This window comes from Abramis brama, assembly GCF_963993115.1.
Source record: "Abramis brama genome assembly, chromosome: 13".
NCBI classification, from domain to species: domain Eukaryota; kingdom Metazoa; phylum Chordata; class Actinopteri; order Cypriniformes; family Leuciscidae; genus Abramis; species Abramis brama.
The window spans coordinates 19,267,430-19,286,843 of NC_139975.1; the positions used below are offsets into that span (position 1 = coordinate 19,267,430).

General features: G+C 35.3%; 2 protein-coding genes across 2 annotated transcripts; both read right to left on the reverse strand.

The window, feature by feature from the left end:
* Window positions 1-1,376: 1,376 nt before the first annotated feature.
* tmtops3a (teleost multiple tissue opsin 3a) lies at window positions 1,377-9,694 on the reverse strand. Its single transcript, XM_084132334.1, has 4 exons — window positions 9,199-9,694; window positions 6,045-6,373; window positions 4,100-4,333; window positions 1,377-2,618 (listed from the first exon to the last, which is right to left on the reverse strand). The coding sequence occupies exons 1-4, from the start codon at window positions 9,581-9,583 to the stop codon at window positions 2,424-2,426; spliced, it is 1,143 nt and encodes a 380-aa protein (XP_083988460.1). The 5' UTR covers window positions 9,584-9,694; the 3' UTR covers window positions 1,377-2,423.
* Window positions 9,695-14,162: 4,468 nt separating this feature from the next.
* Window positions 14,163-18,013, reverse strand: vgll1 (vestigial like family member 1). The gene is made up of 4 exons (XM_084133892.1): window positions 17,793-18,013; window positions 15,993-16,186; window positions 15,513-15,911; window positions 14,163-15,082 (listed from the first exon to the last, which is right to left on the reverse strand). Exons 2-4 carry the CDS (start codon window positions 16,177-16,179, stop codon window positions 15,042-15,044), a joined length of 627 nt encoding a protein of 208 aa, XP_083990018.1. The 5' UTR covers window positions 16,180-16,186; window positions 17,793-18,013; the 3' UTR covers window positions 14,163-15,041.
* Window positions 18,014-19,414: the final 1,401 nt, after the last annotated feature.

The following is a 19,414-nucleotide window of genomic DNA, read 5'->3' on the forward strand; positions in this document are numbered from 1 at the left end:
TTACATCAAAACAAAACAGCTTTTATCATTTAAATATTGGTGTTGACTGTCTACAACAGAAAGTGCTGATTATAAAGTATTGCTTAACTGCAAAGCAGAAAAAAAAAACAGGTTTCAAATGAACTGCAGCATCTAACCTCAGTTCCACTCCCACTGACTTTTCTTCAGTCCCTCTGCCAGGGCTCATATTTTCCAAAGTCATCAGTATAATTTTAAACGTGTGTTATAAATTAGGAAATTATCTTCACCCACAAAAGACAAGAAAGGATACATCTGGGCCCAGTAATCAGATCTTTGACCTTTATTATCAGAAACATATGCAATGTGTTTTCTGCATAGTGTGAATAGATGTGGGTGGAAGTGCATATCACCCTTTCCACATTTCAGTGCTTTGAATATTAAGTTCTCATGAGTAATGTGAGGTCAGATACTATGAATGATATTGGCACTGATCACGTATCACAAACAAAAGCCACACAAGGCATTATAAAACTTTTTTCTTTAAAAGCTATCTACTTTTAGATGTCCCTTAAAAATCAAGGCTGTATGATACAGTAAGTTCAACTCACTGAGAAATGAGTCGAATTTACAAGTATTGCAAGTAGTGCAACTATAATCATGATGCTGTTGTGTTTTTCACTTTATCTTGAAAAAAAAAAAAAAAAAAAAAAAAAATAGTTTAGGAGCATATTTTACTATTTGATTACTGTGAAACAGTATTAGAAGTATTAGTTTACTATTGGAAAGTGGTTCCACACAATGGAAACAAGTTTATCTCTACTCAAATACTTTATGTGGGAACTGAGTAAACTCAACTAAACTTACACATATCCAAATAACTTAATTGAAAATAACTTAATCGAATCAACTTTAGACACTATTCAATATATATATATATATGTATATATTAAACTTTTTTAACAGCTCAATGATACTGTTTACATCCATAACATTCCCACAATTCTTGCTTTTTTATTAAAGCAACTAGAATGCATGTTAGCAGGTCCTCAACCAATGGTGGGAGCTATTTTAAATACCAACATAATAAAATATTAAACATTAACAAGTCCCTCTATTTTCTCATCTTGTTAAAATATGCATAAAATAACAACACTTTATTTCAACATTAACTCTATCCAGCCCTGTGTAAAGCATGATGGGAAGTAGAAATCCTGTCCCTATATTTCTAATGCTATGTTTCTAATAATTTAACACAAATAAAATCATTCATGTAATCTCAACTCGAATGGATAAAGTAACCTGGATGAACAATTAATTTGTTAGATTAATCTGTTTTCTCAACTAAATTAATTTGATTGCTACTTGATTGCAAAATGTTCTTTCAAAATGAAAACATTAGGTTAAGTCAAGGAGAACCAATTTAACATTATCCAATCATGTTTGAACAAGAAACCTGATACAATGGTGCTAAATCAAAATTAATTGTTTGAATAAAGTAAACAGCATAAACAAAAACAATTTGGACAGTGTTGCATTGGTATTAATGCTCATGATACAGTGAACACTACAGTAATATGCAAAAACACATCAAAAGCTCAAAAATCATTCCAGGGAGAAAGAATTCAACACATATATTGCAGACTCTGTATTCACTTCATCTTTTTCCAGGGATAGGAAGAATGACTTTGTAATGCACATATATGACTCAGTGGGTGTTCTTTGTGTGTTGATGAAAAGGAGAGAGACTGTGGGCTTATGGAACTTACTATGCAAATGGGACATTTTCAAATTGTCACACTTTCTAAAAATATGCATATATGATGCAGGACCGAAGTCCCAAAATACTGCAACGTTCGTTATAATTGCATTTTAACATGACATGACTCACAATTATATACATTTTATACAGTTTTATGAAACGTAATGAAAGTAGATTACAATGGAGATATCAGTGAAGCAGAGGAAATGTACAGATACAACACATAATCTTAAAAATATTGTGCTACATACACAGAAATATCAAGAGATTAAATAACATGCCACAAACAAAGATCAATAATTTCTGTATTAAAGGAAAAAGCAGCACATGGATATCGAATGAACTTTCCACAGTTTTATGTGCATAAGCATGAGAGTTTTCATGGGAACAGACTTTGGTATGACATGGGCGGTGGCTCCTACTGTTGGCAACAAGTGTCACTACACTACATACAGCACTTACACTCACACAAGCTGCTGTTGCACTGCACCGTTAGTAATGTATTGTCCTTATGTAATCATCATTTGTGTACAATCAGCGTATTTCAATGCATGGAGCTCATTAAAAAAAACAAGCACTTGAAATAAATGTGATTTTGGTTTGGTCCTATGGAACTAACCTCACAATCATCACACTATCAGTTTTTCATCCCGGCACACTATAAGCGCTGAGCTGTACAGAGCATGAGAAGTCTTTGAGAGTGTCAGGGTGTGTAGTGAACCACTAAGGACAGAGTGTGCTGCTCTTTATTCTGGAGGCCCTTGATGTTGCCATGCAATGAGGGCCCATCACAGGGCCTGAGAGCATGAGGATCTTCTTTGCTGCTGTGCTGAGGGTTCTGACCGTGAATAGATGGTTCTCCTTGACACTTCAGAAATGCTAAGAAACACCTGTAGAACTGAAAGGGAAATGAATGAGACAGAGTCATTAGTATGCCTTTCATTTCACTAATATGCACCTTTTGGGGGTAGATAAGGTACAGAGTTGTCCTTTTAAGTGTATACTGCCCCCATGACAAGCTGTTGTACCTCTAAAGCTGAAAGTAAAGTTTTGCTCTGGCTCACGGATAGTGTGCGCAACTGTGCAGTGCATGGAGTGGAGCACAGAATATGAAATATACCAAGGCCTTAAAGGTAGAATTTAATTAGAATTCTATTTTTATATACCTAAATAAATATTAATGCTGACACTTAAATTATGATTATTAATTATGTGATGCATTGTAATGCATTATTAAAGGGATAGTTCACCCAAAAAAGAAAATTCTGTCTTCATTTACTCACGCTCAAGTTGTTCCAAATCTGTATGAATTTCTTTCTTCTGCTGAACACAAAGGAAGATATTTTGAAGAATGTCAGTAACCAAACAGTTGATGGACCCCATTGACTTCCATAGTATTTATTTTCTCCATACTATGGATTGGAAGTCAATGGCGCCCATCAACTGTTTAGTTACCCATATTCTTCTAAATATCTTATTTTCCATCTTCTTCCAAAAAATCATACTGTCCTTACTAATAGTGAGTGATATTAAAACACATTTTAAGGCTTAATATTAAGAAATGTGCATTATGCAATAAAGATGTACTCCAAATATAGTTTAATTATATTTATATCGGTAAGTCTCAAGTGATATGTCAGTAAATATGTTAATGGATTTGTAATACTTAATATGAAATACATGTATTTTAAATACATTTTGGTATAGGTTTTTTTCACTAGGGAAATGAATCCATGTATGTTATTTGAGTTTTATATTCAATTATTAAATTCCATAATCAATGCATTACATTTTTCTTTGTCAAATCAAGGGGCGTAAAAGCATAAGTGTGTCTGCTGATATTCTTTGACACCCTACTAAAATTTCAGAAAGCCATCAGAGATGGGAGATATGAGGGTCCGTGGTTCTACCGTTGTAAAAAGCGTAACGGCTAACTTGGATCATGTGTGCCTTGATAACCAATCACATTACAGCCTTGACGTCACTGAATTTCGTTCAGAGTTCTGCGACAGTCGATCACTGTTTGCGGATACCATAAAAATCAATGAGAAGTGGCGTAAATTTAATCAATTGTCCATGACTTCTCTTATAAAACAGCATTTTTATGGTGTAAACTCTAAAAATAGATCAATCCAAAACTAATGTTTAAGAGCAAACATGTTGAAGATTAGCCAATGTTCTGTCGATTCATTAAATGATAAGCTATTTCCTCACAAAAGTGGTTTATTCAGCAAAGTGAAGCCTCTCCTCCATTGACATCCATAAAAAAAAAACAGCCTCTTGTCTCGTTCCCTCCATACCGCAGCGTCAGCACTTTTTTCGGCTAAGGTTGCAGGCTTGCCTTCAATTGGCTTTGATGCAGTCCCTCTGTGGACTCACCTGGTTGTTGAAAAGCACATAGATTAACGGGTTGACCATAGTGCTGCTCTTGGCCAGGACTGAGGGCACCACACTGGTTACGGGAGTGATCAGTCCCCTCCTGCCAAACGCAGCTAGCAGGGCTATCACCCCATAAGGCATCCAGCACAGCAGATAGCAGGATACCATGGTGACAACCATTAGAAGAATGTGGTTCTCTCTCCTCTGTGCGGTCAGCAGGTTGATTTTAGTTACCTGAGCCAAAAAAAGAAACACTTAAAGTTATCGATGTTGCAATACTCTTTTCTTCCCTACTGTGGCATATATCAGAGGAATATGTTCACGTATGTGTTCACGAATCAGAGGAAGACTGGCAGATGGCTCCTTCATGTGTAAAGTCAGTGTCGTGACTTCTGTCCTCTGGGGTCTGTTAGCCTTCCCTATCCCTTTCCCCTCATGAAGTAATCTCTCTGTATAAAGATCTCCTGCTGGTCGGGGCACAGAATAGAAACTTCCAATCAGCAGTGGCGGCAAATGAGAGCTGATCAGTGGAGCCGAGCTCCCTTCACCGGTTCATGTCGTCATTCACACCTTTTACATGCTCCATTTGTCCTAAACGAGATGATTGTGATTGTATTGACAGCTCCAGCTTGGCTTAATTGGCTCCAGCTTTTCTCACTTGTGTAATCCCATTGCTTTTGGAAGTGTCCTTCAGCAATTTTGTAGGATCAATATGACATTGGCAAAAATATTCATTTGAAGCATAAACAAAACGTCTTATTCACTGCAGCACAATTCTTTCCATTTCCATAATTAAATGACTCTTCTGTCTAGGCATCTTTGTATTACACACAAGTGTCAAAAAAAATCTTAATTGTATCTGAATGCATTTTCATTAGATTTTCCATTGAATAGTGTAAGAAAATCAATTTCATACCGCATGTCTGGAGTGACTATTTTAGGAATGCAATTACTGTCTCAGACATGTCCTCTGATTTTCAATGTGCTGTAATTTCCTCTTTTGAATCCCATCAGAATTCCATGTTTGGGTTTCTATAAAAAGCCCGAGGGCTGTAGTGACTGGCCCACTCATACGTACAACGGATAAAGATCTCTATTTGTTAGATACACAGTGTGGTGTCTGCTACTGAACAGAGCGAATTTTGGAGGAAATAATTTTTGGTTACATAACAGCTCGTCACCAATAGTAACAGGCTCTGCGTTCTAAAAATACCTACGATGGTGATTGATTCATAGAATTGCCTCAGCGTCTAGATGCTCTCTGCCTTACTACCTGCTGGAAACGCTCATTACATATTCCTTCACACTGTGATGTGTTTATGAAATCCTCCATATGAGTCAGAAAAACCTAAAGACTGCTTCTCCCTGAACACAGTCTAACCTGATGCCCCAAAGCGCTTGTTCTTATTATTTGTCTTCTAGCTGGACAAAACAATATCAAATGGATAAATAAACAATCCAAGAGCAGGATCTGTCATCTTTTGCTCATCTGTGTTGAAATGTTAATTGGACACCGACTATGACACATCACTGCGGATTTCTGAGTACAACTGCTTTTTTTCTCAGAAGGGAAGAAGAGACTGTAGTGCATGCTAATTGTCACTAACTGGTGTTATACAAAAGCACTGAGACCTTTCATTGTTTGTATCACTCCGCTCATTCAGGCAGACTGTCAGTTTGTGCATTAGTGATGGGGATTTTACAGTGACTCTTTCTGCAGGTTACATCGATGCGCCAGTAGGTGGCGGCAATTGACGAGCCATTGAATCATTCATTCAATCAATCCATCCGTCTCAAATCATTGATTTATTCAAGAAAAAGAAACAAGACTAGGTTTCCAGTACTCAGTAGGTTAAATAGATAATAACATATGTATAATAACATAACACCTATTCAGAGGAGAAAGCGTCAAATTGAGTTTCCTCATAAAGCATCTCTCACTCACCCCTTTGATAATGAACAGGATTTTGCCATAGCAGAAGATCATGAGCATCAGGGGTAAAAGCAGACAGAAGATGAACAGGCACATCACGTATGACATGTTGTTGGTTGATCGCAGGTGCCACTGCACTGAGCATGTAGTCCCGGGTCCTTCAGGTCCATAGCTACTCCAGCCCAGGAATGGTGGGAGAGTCCATACCAGCGAATAGAGCCAGGATCCGGCCACACAAAGCCAGGCCCTGCGGAAGTCAGACACGTCTGCCTTGGTGGGGCGCAGCAGGGCGGCATAACGCTCGTATGACAGTATAGATAGAGACATCAGAGACACAATTCCTGTTTGAGATAAAGAAAGCCGAAATGGAAAAGAAATAGTGCTAACTTGTGCTGTTTTAAATGTTTTTTTATTGTAAAATATGTTGATATTTGTACTGTGTACACAAGGTGCAGTAACGAGTACAGCAATTTTGAAAACTTGCAGTCACACAAGGGACAAATGACAAAGCAAGTTACTGTAAACATCAGGGACAGACCCCAGAGAGAAATTTGAGGTTAAATGCAAATGCACAATTGTTATAGAGTTTATGCTCTCAGTGATCTTGCATTCTGTTCCTGGGTCAGTCTAGCAATCAGCAACTCTTGTATAAAAGTAACATTTCAGACTACCAAAATAAACTGCAGCATTGGGGTAGTGTGTTAATGAAACATCTGATAATGAGTGTCGCACCGGTCTCGAGTTTCTCACGAAAGAGCTTCGGAAGCATAAAAGGGGGAGCGACAACAGTGAGGGATGAGAGAGGACTAGGCCTGGACTATTTTATGTTATGTTTTGTTTTGTGTGTGCGGCAGTTGTCCGTGAGGGGCTGCCGTTTTTACTTTCGTTTTGTTTTATTATTAAAGTTGTGAAACATTCACCAGTTCCCGTCTCCTTCTTCCCTGAATTACTAAGCTCTCTACAACCACTTAATTACATTGTTGTAATGTGCATTACTGAGATTGTAATGAGTATAATATTACCAAAATTTTATTTTTAATGCATTATATTACTGCGTTACAGCAAAAAGTAATATATTACAGCAATATAATTACTTTTGTAATGCGTTACACCCAATAGTGTATATGGAGCAGATACAGCACAACCTCCTTCCTGCTTAGGTCTCTCCAGCGCTGGAAAGCTTTTCTAATTTTAATGCGGGTCCTAGCGCTGCTGACTTCAGCAACCCGGATGAGCCTGTGTTATCTGTTTTCAGCGGTTGGGAATAACATACCGCTGGATGGCGCGATTGACCAATCAGAATCAAGTATTCCACAGAGCTGTGTAATAAATGTAGAATAATGTAATAAAATGTGGCAGCCACAGACTCAGGATTCTCATTACACACTGATCGTGTTGCATAAGTCGAAGGTATAATGACATTTTGCCCTTATGTATCAACTCACTTGTGTCATCCTGTGAACAGTGAAGGTTGTTAAGTGACGCGATTATGGAGCTAGAACAACCTGATGAGAACCTATATTAATTATTTTAATTGTTCAGTTGTCAGAAATATTTGGTATAGCCACAGAGAGAAACTGAGCCTTAATGAATATGGTTAATGTCAACAAAGGAACACATTTATTAAAAATGAATGTGAAAATTATGCAAATTATGTATCAAATGTACTCAGACATTCTCCTTCAATGGGTTGGCACTTTGCAGGTCCACAGGTTCTAAACAAAAGTGCTCAGCACTCTTTCCTCATTTCCTCTACACATCACAGAAAGAGAGACACAACACTCCCACTACAGTATTAATGGCCTTAAATGAGCTCTCCATTCAATGGGCTTTATGCACAGCTGCACTACTTCCTGAACTTCAGCCAGCTCTTTGTTTCCTGTCTGCCATTATTGGACAAACTGATTAATCCAGGTGTGCCTGACCTCAGTAACAATAATCAGACACACCTGGATTAATCAGTTTGTCCAATAATGGCAGACAGGAAACAAAGAGCTGGCTGAAGTTCAGGAAGTAGTGCAGCTGTGCATAAAGCCCATTGTCAGATCACTGGGGGAAGACTGTGACTTCCGAGACAACTCCTGAATAAGATAAAATGACAGTGATTCTGGCTTGTTCCTATTTTGAGCACATGCGGAACATTTCTGACAGACAGAAAACAGCAACATGTCATTTAACATGAAAATAATATAATCAAGAATTATTGTTTATTTGTGGTTGTCCTCATATTACAAATATCCAGTTGATTTGATTTAGGCTACAGATTGACCTAACAGCATGAAAAATCATATGCTGTAAATTTAAATCATATGAACCCGCTTTTTTGCATATACATCACAGGTCCATATTGCGAATGTTTATATTTATATAAATCAAATGAAAATTCATGTCCCAGTTACACTTAATGTTGTCACATCTACATTTAAAAGAGAAACCAAATACAATTCTATTTTGTATTTTTACATTGTTCTATTAAATCTCATTCTCATCAAGTTAGTTTTTTTTAAGCTTTTTTACATTTATTCTAAAATAATAACAAAAGGCACAATTTAAACAATATATTTTATTTGTTAACTGATGTTAAGCTGTTTTTTTAATAGTCAACTCGTCAGTTATCAAGCTCGGTAAACACTGATCACAGAATATGCACCATTCATTTCACTAAGCTGATTACTCTCTTAAAAAAAAAATCCCTAAAGTCATCATGTTTTCAGTCCATTTCAACTTTGATTTTGACATGACATAAAATGGAAATTGATTTTATGTCATAAAATCGTAAATAGACGTGAAATCTAACCATGATCTATTTCCACATGATCTATTTCCAAAAAAAAAATGTATCAATTACACATCTAGCTTAATTGAAATGTATGGTGTCGTAATTTTTAATCACTTTCCTATAATTTTCTCTGTCATGTTTAAAAGCTAATAGGCCTAATTCTTAAAATGTAAGATAATCTCTTGAAGACGCTGTTAATATGATGTGTTCAAACGTATTCATCAGCAAACCTAGACACCATGGCTACGCCAGAAATGAATGCACGCGCAACAACACACTACAAAGAAAGTTCGTCTGAGTGTTGTAAGTATCCACTGCACCACCGCAAACTCTGGGAACCTGTTACACATATAACTTTCCTGTTGAATGAACTTTAGTAAAACTTACCAAAAAGCGAATTTGCGAAAGCGTACCATTTGCAGCCGGATTGTCCCAACACCCATTTCCCATAGAGACTGGAAACGAAACTGAAGGGAGTCCCAAATAAACAAACCAGTATGTCACTCAGACTTATGTTGAGCAGAATGAGGTTTATAGGTGTCCGCAGTGAGCGAAACCTCGCAAAGATGAGCAGGACAAAGAGGTTGTTCAAGCATCCAAACGCCAGAATGATTCCGAGGCAGACGGCGGTCACCGTGTGGCCAGTCCGGCTCAGGCCAGGTGGGGTGTCGTCGTGGGGCTCTAGGGGGTCTTCTGAACTGACATTTTCACTTTGATTGAGCGCAGAAATGTCTTTGTTGCTAATGTTAAAACTCCAGATGTGGACGACCATAGCAGCCTCAATGCTCGGGTAAATGGTGTTGACACTACTTTCCTTACAGATGGATTCACTGTTCTCATCTCTCCCCTCACTGACGCGCAGCCCACCATTAACACCCTCTGCTTCTCTGGGGGGATGGGGGGAGCTCAAAAGAAAGTGAAAAAAACAAGTGAATGTTTTTAAGTGAATGAATGTCGGCTACCTAAATACTATTTTTATACATGTAGGCTGTCTATTGTTTCAGTATTGATAAATGCTATATCTGAAGTCTGAGCGTGTATTTCCAGCGCTCTCAAATTATAGCTATGTAGAGCTGTGGAACGATTAATCGCGATTAATCGCATCCAAAATGAAAGTTTGTGTTTACATAATATATGTGAGTGTTCTGTGTATAATTATTTTGTATATATTTAAGAAAAATGTGTTAATATAAAATATTTATATTTATAATATAAAATCTATATAAATATACAGTATTTACATGCAAATATTTCTAAAATTTATACATGCATGTGTGTGTATTTATATATACAAAATAATTATACACAGTACACACATATATTATGTAAACACAAACTTTCATTTTGGATGCGATATTGCACAGCCAGCCTGAGGGAACCATAGCAACTACGCTGCTCACATGCTTCCATATACAGCCTGCCAGACTGTATAAATGTTTAACAGTAAACATTCCCACAACTTTCAGGTTTTGTTCATGTTAAATGTTGTATAAATAACATTTATAGAACTTTCTTATAACATTAATAATAGTTTATTTGATATGCGTTCTCATGAAGTTGAGAGAAACGTTCTTTGAACGTTGTTATGTTGTTATTTTTACATGATTAACATTCTTATAACGTTGAGAGAAAAGCATTCTAGGCACATCCTTATGATGTTAGGCCTACTTAACGTTAACCTTCTTGTAATATTACAAATAAACGTTCAAAAACTGTTATATTGTGAGTAAAAATAACGAAAATGTTGTAATAACAGTATTGACCTTTTAAAAAGAGAGAGAAAATCCAAGAAAATTGGACATTTTAACATTTTAGAAACATTGCAAATCACTGTTCCCAGAATTTTGTCAGCTGGTTATGCGTTATTAATGCGTTAGTCATTTTTACCGCTTTATTATAGATTTACACATCACAAATATACAAGTGTTGTATTGGTATTTTAGATCATTTATGTTAGTAACACTAATCTTATTTGACATTCATTTTCAATTAAGCTGCCATTTGTCCCAGCTATAGCACAGTTAGCTAAACATCAAGGTTACACTTTATTTTGATGGTCCATTTAAACATTCTACTAACAATATAACTTACCAACACATCAACTGACTGTCTGCTTAATATCGGCAAACACTTTATTTTGATGGTTCCCCAACAGATATTCTTACTATTAGTAACTTTGCAACTACATGTCAACTTATTCTACTAATCTAAACTCAACACCAACTGTCTAATGCAGTCAAATACTCTAATGATAGTTAGTTGACATGTATTTGACAAGTTACTTGTAGTTAGTATTAGAATGTCTAAAGTGGACCATCAAAATAAAGTGTAACCTTGATGTTTAGCTAACTGTGCTATAGCTGGGACAAATGGCAGCTTAATTAAAAAATGAATGTCAAATAAGATTAGTGACTTCACTCCTGTAGTTAAATTAGAAAAAAATATTTTCATGATTTGTTATCACAACTTTGTATCTTTTGTCAAATCAACTTAGATAATTAATGTGGTTTAGATCAAATATTTTGAGTTTATATGTATTAAACCAATCTCCTTCATTGTGTTATTTTACAGTGTACTGATTAACCCCACATGTCTAGTTTAGTTCTCTGTGTAAGTAGCCTAACTCCCTGTTCCTGTTAGTTTACATGAAATTCCATAATTCGTGTTGATTGCTACCACACAAATGACAGTATGGTATGATTCTCACTAAAAACACATTCATAAAACAGCAGTACCTTATTAATGTCACATTATGTTCAGTTAGTTTCATTATCATGGATTTTTGTTTTCATGTTCATCATGTGTTCCTTTGTTCAGTTTTCCCGCTGCTCATTATTCATATGTGTCAGCTGTGTTCTATTAATCATCCTAATTTGTGTTTGCTATATAAATTAGTCCCTCACATTCATTCTCTGTCTGTCTGTCTGTCTGTCTGTCTCTCTCTCTCTCTCTCTCTCTCTCTCTCTCTCTCTCTCTCTCTCTCTCTCTCTCTCTCTCTCTCTCTCTCTCTCTCTCTCTCTCTCTCTCTCTCTCTCTCCCTTTCCCTTTCCCTCCCTCCCTCCCTCCCTCGTGGACATTAAATGTCGTGTTGGAACTTGATTCTTCTGTCTTGAACCCACACGTGACGATTAAACAACGCTCTGTGGTTACAAGTGCTGTCAGAGACACTGCAGTTACAAGAAAGTTAATAAAACGGACATATCAGCATTAACATAATGCCAGAATCCGGATACTTGTAGGTTGTTATCAGCTGTAGCTCACAATAGTCAACCGAAGCTATTTAGTCACTAATGTCAGAACATTGTTTTAGAAATGACAGATTATCATGGAAATTGGCTAAGCAACACTGACAACAGAGGTAAGATAATGATAATATCATAGTGGCGGAAATGAAATATGTCCTATTTGAAATATGTCCTATACCTCTGTAGGTCAGCACACTAATTGAGTTGTGCTGTGGATTCTTGAGGTATCTCTGCAGACTATATTAGAATTACAGATTAAGTGCGAGAGAGGAGGCTTGACTGGAAAGAGTGTCAATGACAAAGGCAGACCAAATGCCATAGTCGTCGTGAAATACATCCAATTTGCCTTGTGCAGCACAATATCACAAAGCACAATAACAGCACTTTTTAAAAAAAACACAAATGAGACCATTTCTCATTAAACTGAGAGTATGCAGATCAAACCACTTTTTAAAGCTAAGTAGGAGAGTAAGACAAAATATGAAAACATTTGATGAAATCTGGTAAGGGGCACAATCGGCTTGACTGTACATCAACCTGCTGATTAAACAGCGACTCCACAAATTAATAAACATTGCGGCACAAAATAATAATTTCAGTTGAAAATATTTTATAACTGTACCTGTATATTATCTTAAATCTTCTGTTAAAAAATATTTGATTGCAATGTACAACACAATCACCCAAGCAACAGAATGAACATTGCAACAATATAATAGCCCATTAAAAGCAGGTTACACTACAAACTATTCTACTTACATTCTATAAGTAACTTTAAAACTACATTCATAACTACAACAACTACATGTCAAATAACATGCATTAATTTGCAACTACATGTCAACTGACTCTCGTGATTCGAGTATTTGTAGACTGTTGAGTTAGGTTTAGTAGAATAAGTTGACATGTAGGCCCTAGGCCTAATTGCAAAGTTACTAGTCAGTAGAATGTATGTTGGAGGACAATCAAAATAAAGTGCAGACAGTCTATACTTATTTGACATGTAGTTCAAAGTAGTTAGTATAATGTCTAAAGTGGACAATTGAAATAACGTGTTACTTAATGCAGAAGTCTTTTGATGTTTCACTATAATCGATAACTGATGTGCAAGATGGCAGCAGTTGAGTTTTTAAGAATGAGCAGCTGCGTCTGAAATCATGTATACTCTCAGTGTAGGTACTACTTTGATGAAGAACTTTAAAAAGTATGTCTAAACTTTAGTGGGCCTATTATGTGTGTAGTGTGAATAAAATATGGACATAGTACATCCATGATGTTGCCACTGTCATGTGACCTATGGAGTCAGTTGCGGTGATTCCCTTTCATTCACGACTCATCATGTGGCCTCTTGTGGTAGATAGTAAAGTGTCCATTGAATTTCACCTAAATACATACTTGGAATTCTCACATAATTCACGTATTGCTTGTACTGAAAATATATAGAGAAGTATTCATACGTGAGTCCGCCGTGTGATGATACGAGAGAAAATTTTGTGACCCAGATGATCTGATTAACATGGATGACTTTAGAAAATATCAGATGGTGCAACTGACAAATAAGAATAGAGTAATATTGTGTAGGCTAATTATAAAGCATAAATCAGTCACTTTAAAGTTTTCTGTCCAGTAGGAGTCCTTTACTCCCATATTGCAATGAAATGTGAAGTGATCAATCAATGATTGTGTGAATTGTGTGAATGTTTAGCCAGAGGTGAGTCTGAGCGCAGATCTGAGCTTTCGCCTTGGCTTTGGTCCATTTTATTTGGAAAGGGACATGTGTGTCACCGGATGGATTACTGCTAAATATAGTACAAGGACATCAGTCCTCAAGCAGGGGTGTGGAGGTGGCTGGTCCTCCATCTGCGTCCATGCGTTGGATTCATGGCGGGGAGTTGAGTTTGATAGCTACATCATACTGACTTCGCATCATGCTGCTATAAGTAATGTATTTTTCCAGTGAGATGCAGTGTAATGTTGTTCTCATCCACTAGGGTGCAGTGTCGGTGTTTTCAGTAGGCTATGCCTGTCATTTCAATGTCATAAAAACCAAGTCTGTCTGATGTAATTTACAAATAAAATGTATTTCAGTATGACTGACGAAATGTTATAATGTGCCATTTATTTAATTTAAAGCCAATAAAATTCAAAACCAAAGTGGTTTCAACTGGTTGTTTGTGACATAAAAATCTCTTTCTGGCAGCATCACAGATAGCATAAAAACAATGATGCTAATGCTAATAATAAAATGTGAATAAATGTATAATTGTGCATGTGTTAGGATAGCAAAATAAATAGACTTTTACATTTTTTGAAAGGGAGAAAACTCTTATTTTTGTTGTTGACACCAAAGACAGTGCATCCAATCAAACTACAGTATTATCTGCCATTTAAACAGCCAAATTAGACAAATGCCAGCATAGACAAGTTGTGTAACATGCTCTCATCCTTGAAAACCAATAATGAAATGGGAATAAATATATTTCGTACAAATTAAAACATCTGCATTTTACTAAATTACTTTATACTCAAGCAAGCCAATAAAACCTCTTTATAGCTACTTTTAGTTGTTGTGCATTTCTACATTTGTGTACGTGATCAATGCATCATGATTGTAATCCTTTTTCAAATCAAAGTTATTTATACCCAGAGCAGCCTATTGGACAAATTAAATGCAAGAAAAACATTTGCTATGAAATCGATTACATTTTAAACATTTGCAACAAATGAACTCTGTCACTCTACAAAAGCCAGTAAAAAAAAAAGAAAAACAGATTACTCGTTTTGTGTGTTTTTCCATATAGCCTGAGGCCAATCTCTTGTACAATCTTCTGTGCTGTGGTACACGAAGAGCTTGTTTCTGAACAGGTTGGATGTGCAGAAGCCTCCAGGTGAAGCATTGCAAGGTCCATTAGTCACGTGTTCAGTTAAACGAAAGAGCGATGAAAGACTTCTTTGTTCTTGCTTTTAAATCTCAAATCTTTTGAGTTAATACCAATAAAGATCTTTTTTCTCAATCACCTGAACACCTAAAAGGCAATCACAAGTGACTTCATTAAAATACTGAGGAATGAAAATGTATATTAGAATGACTAAAATGTAAACTTTTAATGTAATGACCTTTAAATATTTATGTAGCCTATACACTACCGTTGAATTTATAGAGATCAGTATGTTTTTGTTGTTGTTTTGAAAGAAATTAATACATTTATTCAGTAAGGAACCATTAAATTGGTCAAAAATGACAGTAAAGACACTTAAGTAACGGCTGCTGAAAATTCATTTTAAAATACATTAAGATAGAATAGTTATTTTTAAGGAAAATATTGTTGTTTTAATCTTTTGATCAAATAAATGCAGCTTTGGTAAGTGTAAAAGACATTTAAAAATCCTTTGAACGGTACTGTATGGTTACGTGGGTGTGATTAAAACAGGATGGTAGAAAATAAGGGCATTTACCAGAGTTTAGATTGATATCACAAGCCATCTGGTCACCAAATCCAGGATACTTTGTCCATCCAGACATGAGTTCTTGTTTGGAGGAGGGTCCCATCACTGTGCTCATGTCAGGGCGATCGTTGTGGAGCAAGTTTAACAGAGAATTAGAGTACCGTTGTTCGGCTACCATCAAACCATCAGAGGATACAGCCGAGGGGTACATCATGGGGGGCAGAGCGAGACTCATACCCTGCCTAGAATCCCCTGACCACAGAACAGCGTTGTTTGCAGGGAGATTTAGTGACATAGGATGGTTTGATTGAGACTCGCTGCTTGTTCCTAGCCGGAGATGTTCTGGAGGAAACATGGGCTGAAACCTGCTTTGTGACTGTGCTTCCCATTGACTTGAACCAAGTTCATCTAAAAAAAGAATTCAATGTTTAAACTCATTCAACAAGTCAAATATTTCACGTAAAAGGAATTTTGAGAGGACTTGTTTACTTGTTTGAGCAGATCTGTGGTTTCTTTTAATTTTGGAGTGCTCTCCCTTTGGTTTAGTGGCTTTACTTAGAGCACGGGAGAAATGTTCATCCACCATGCTGTTGATGTCTCCTTGGAAGTAGGTGAGAAGGACACTACCGGACTCCTCCTTAACCTTAGCCACTGGGCTTCCTAGATCCTCCTCCATCACTGATCTGCAGAAATGGTGTGCAATGCATAATTTATCAATCTATGCAGCGCTGACAGATTATTGCATACATTGCTCATGGTGTCATGTTTTCTCATTCTAATATGAAATTGCAATAAAATCCCATCACTTTATGATGTTCTTTGGGATATATAAGGATGGGATATTTCAAAGCCCAACTGTATCTTAATGTTCATACATTTGCAAATTGTATTTTAGCTGAATTGATCAATTATTCAAGTGTTTATGTGTGCCAATAAGATACATTATATACATTATGTAGGTCTACCATGTATGAATTAGAATAAATATTTATTTATTTTATATTTTTTTGACGGCTTATCTGCATGAGCACTGTTCTGCTAAACAACAAAATCTGACCATTACAGCAGTTTCCATAGAAATGCTTATTTTTAAAAAGCATCAGAGCCACAAATTCAGTGTTTTTGTTATGAGAACTAAAAGGTTAAAGTAGGTTGAATTGAACACATCATACTTCGTCAATATATATAACTATATGTCAGATATTTTATATGTTGTTTATTACATGATGATGTTTAAAATGTATAGAATAAACTAAATGTTTTTAAAAACTGTTTAAAAAAATCAAATTTTGGTAACAGGGCTTCAACCGTCATTTATAAATGTCAAATAAAACAGCTATATATATATATATATATATAAACAAACATAACATTTTAGTGTTTTTGAAAGAAGTGCTCACCAAGTCTACATTTATTTAATCAAAAACACAGTAAAAACAGTAATATAGCAAAATATTATTACAAATTAAAATAACTCATTTACATAACTACATTTTCAAAAGTAATTTATTTCTGTGATGCAAAGTTGAATTTTCAGCATCATTACAGTCTTCAGTGTCACATAATCCTAATTATTTTATTATTCTATTCACATAATTGTATTTATATTATTTATAAATATTTTATATTATTATACATCTATTCCACAATATTACTGTTTTTACTGAATTTTTGATTTAATAAATGCAGCCTTGGTGAGCATAAGAGACTTCTTTCAAAAACATTAATAAATTGGGTAACACTTTACAATAAGTTTCATTAGTTAACATTAGTTAACTACCTTAGTTAACATGAACTAAGAATGAACAATACTTCCACAGCATTAATTCATCTTAGTTAATATTCATTTCAACGTTTACTAATACATTATTAAAATCAAAGGTTGCATTTGTTAACATTAGTTAATACACCGTCAACTAACATGAACAAAAAATGAACAGCTGGATTTTTAACTAACATTAACAAAGATTAATAAATACTGTAACAAATGTATTGGTCATTGTTAGTTCATGTTAGTTAATACATTAACTAATGTTAACTAATGAACCTTATTGTTACCATAAATTGTAATATTTCCAAACTTTTGACAGGTAGCCTATAACACTTCAATAAGCCTTCATATCCTGCTCTCTTATGTCACTACGTTCAATCACGGACAGCCCTTGAAAATCTCCATATTTACAGTATTAAGAAAGTTTTGTAAATTAACGTTATACGCTTATGTTACAGTTTTTGTAAAAAATGAAATACTACTGTCATGGAAATAGCCACCATATAACTTTTACTCACCGTGCAAAAGTCGTGAAATATCGAGTTAATCAGACGCTGCAACACGAACAATTACACAACATTGCTAAAGTAAAGGTGATATCCGTCGTTGCACGAGATTTAAACTGGCTGCAGTTGAATCGTTTCACGACGAGGAAAAGCTCGACTAAGAGAAACTAGGCTACTTCAGTTTTTGCACTTAAATGTGGGGCGTCAATCTGCGAACTTTAACCAGTATGAGTAGAATGTGACTGAACAAGTCAGACCATTTAACTGTCACCTCCGGAAAAATGACTGACAGAAATTATGTTTTTTTTTTTTTTTTTTTAGAACATGTTGTTTTACTTGGACATTGTGGATCAGATAATATTTTTCAAATAATCGTTTTATTGGTTACACTTGACAGTACGTGTACTAAACATGCCACATAGGTGGGGTAGGCCTACATTGAAACATGTGTGGTAGGCTACATTGTAACATGAACATATGACAGATTAAAATGTTATCTGATCTAATCAAAAAAGTATACAAAATAAACTAAAATATTTTCTCAATAAAATACAATTATTAACTTTTTCATATAATGAAAAATGAAACTTTTTCATATAGTTTCATTTTTTAATAATTAAAAAGAAACTAATCTTTGAGTTTGACAACAAACACACCACAAAACACAGCTATACAGCATAGTTCAAAACATAATAATAATTAATCATTTTATTCACCCTTTTCTCATGGTTTCTCAATAGAATTCATAAAATTATAGAATAGAATAACGTAGTTCTAATCGTTGGGGCACATTGTAATGCAGTGTTATAACGTTCCTCATTGGCACAACTGGGATTTAAACCCATAGTGTCTTCTAGTTAGTGAACCATCTCAATTGTTAAATAACAGATTGGGGATTAAAATATAATATCAGATTTGTCTCATTTTAAATAAACACAAAAAATTTACTTTTGCTATGTCTGTGATATCTTCCAAAGATTTCTGAATTTTGGTGCATTTTTTTCTCTATCTATATAGTATTGATATGGCAACTAATAAATACACCAATTTTGGTCATGCTAGCATGTTTGGAAGTATTTAAAACAAGTGTGTTACAACTAGCCCCGTGTTAGGTTGTGCCCTGCTACTTACCCAAGAAAGTAGCCTAACTACATGGGTTATAACCTTATTAGGTTAGGTTTAGGTTCAGGGTTAGTACCTAGTTATATTAACCCAGTTACTGAAATTGCTATGCGTAGGCTATGCGAAACAGGACTAAAGTGCCACCATTTTATTTCTCATTTCATTATTAATGTCAGAATTTATCTTAACAAATATTGTGAATGCAACATAGTTTAGACATATAGTTATGTTTACCAAAACCCAGTTAGTATTGTGAACAAACATTTTAAATTATTTCTTACTAAGACGTTTTAGAGTTGGCAGAAAAAACTGCTAGTATTTTTCTTTTTTAATACTAGTCTTAAGTCAAAATTACTAGTAATTCTGGAAAATAAAGTGCTGTCACTTTACAGATGGCTTATGTATAGATATTATTCCCTGAATAACACCACTCATAACAGTTTAAACACATGGCCTCATTAATTCATCTCTTTGGAAGAAATAAAAAAATTATTGAAACAAACAATTTAATT

What these genes read in the sequence shown, in the direction of transcription:
- tmtops3a (XM_084132334.1), bottom strand. Translation starts at nt 9,583, where the DNA reads ATGGTCGTCCACATCTGGAGTTTTAACATTAGCAACAAAGACATTTCT. An exon ending in TCCTGTTCATTATCAAAGGG is followed by an intron (nt 4,334 to 6,044) that starts GTGAGTGAGAGA and finishes TTTTTGGCTCAG; the next exon opens with GTAACTAAAATCAACCTGCT. An exon ending in ATGTGCTTTTCAACAACCAG is followed by an intron (nt 2,619 to 4,099) that starts GTGAGTCCACAG and finishes TTTCCCTTTCAG; the next exon opens with TTCTACAGGTGTTTCTTAGC.
- vgll1 (XM_084133892.1), bottom strand. Translation starts at nt 16,179, where the DNA reads ATGGAGGAGGATCTAGGAAGCCCAGTGGCTAAGGTTAAGGAGGAGTCC. An exon ending in CCACAGATCTGCTCAAACAA is followed by an intron (nt 15,912 to 15,992) that starts GTAAACAAGTCC and finishes TTCTTTTTTTAG; the next exon opens with ATGAACTTGGTTCAAGTCAA. An exon ending in TGATATCAATCTAAACTCTG is followed by an intron (nt 15,083 to 15,512) that starts GTAAATGCCCTT and finishes ATTGCCTTTTAG; the next exon opens with GTGTTCAGGTGATTGAGAAA.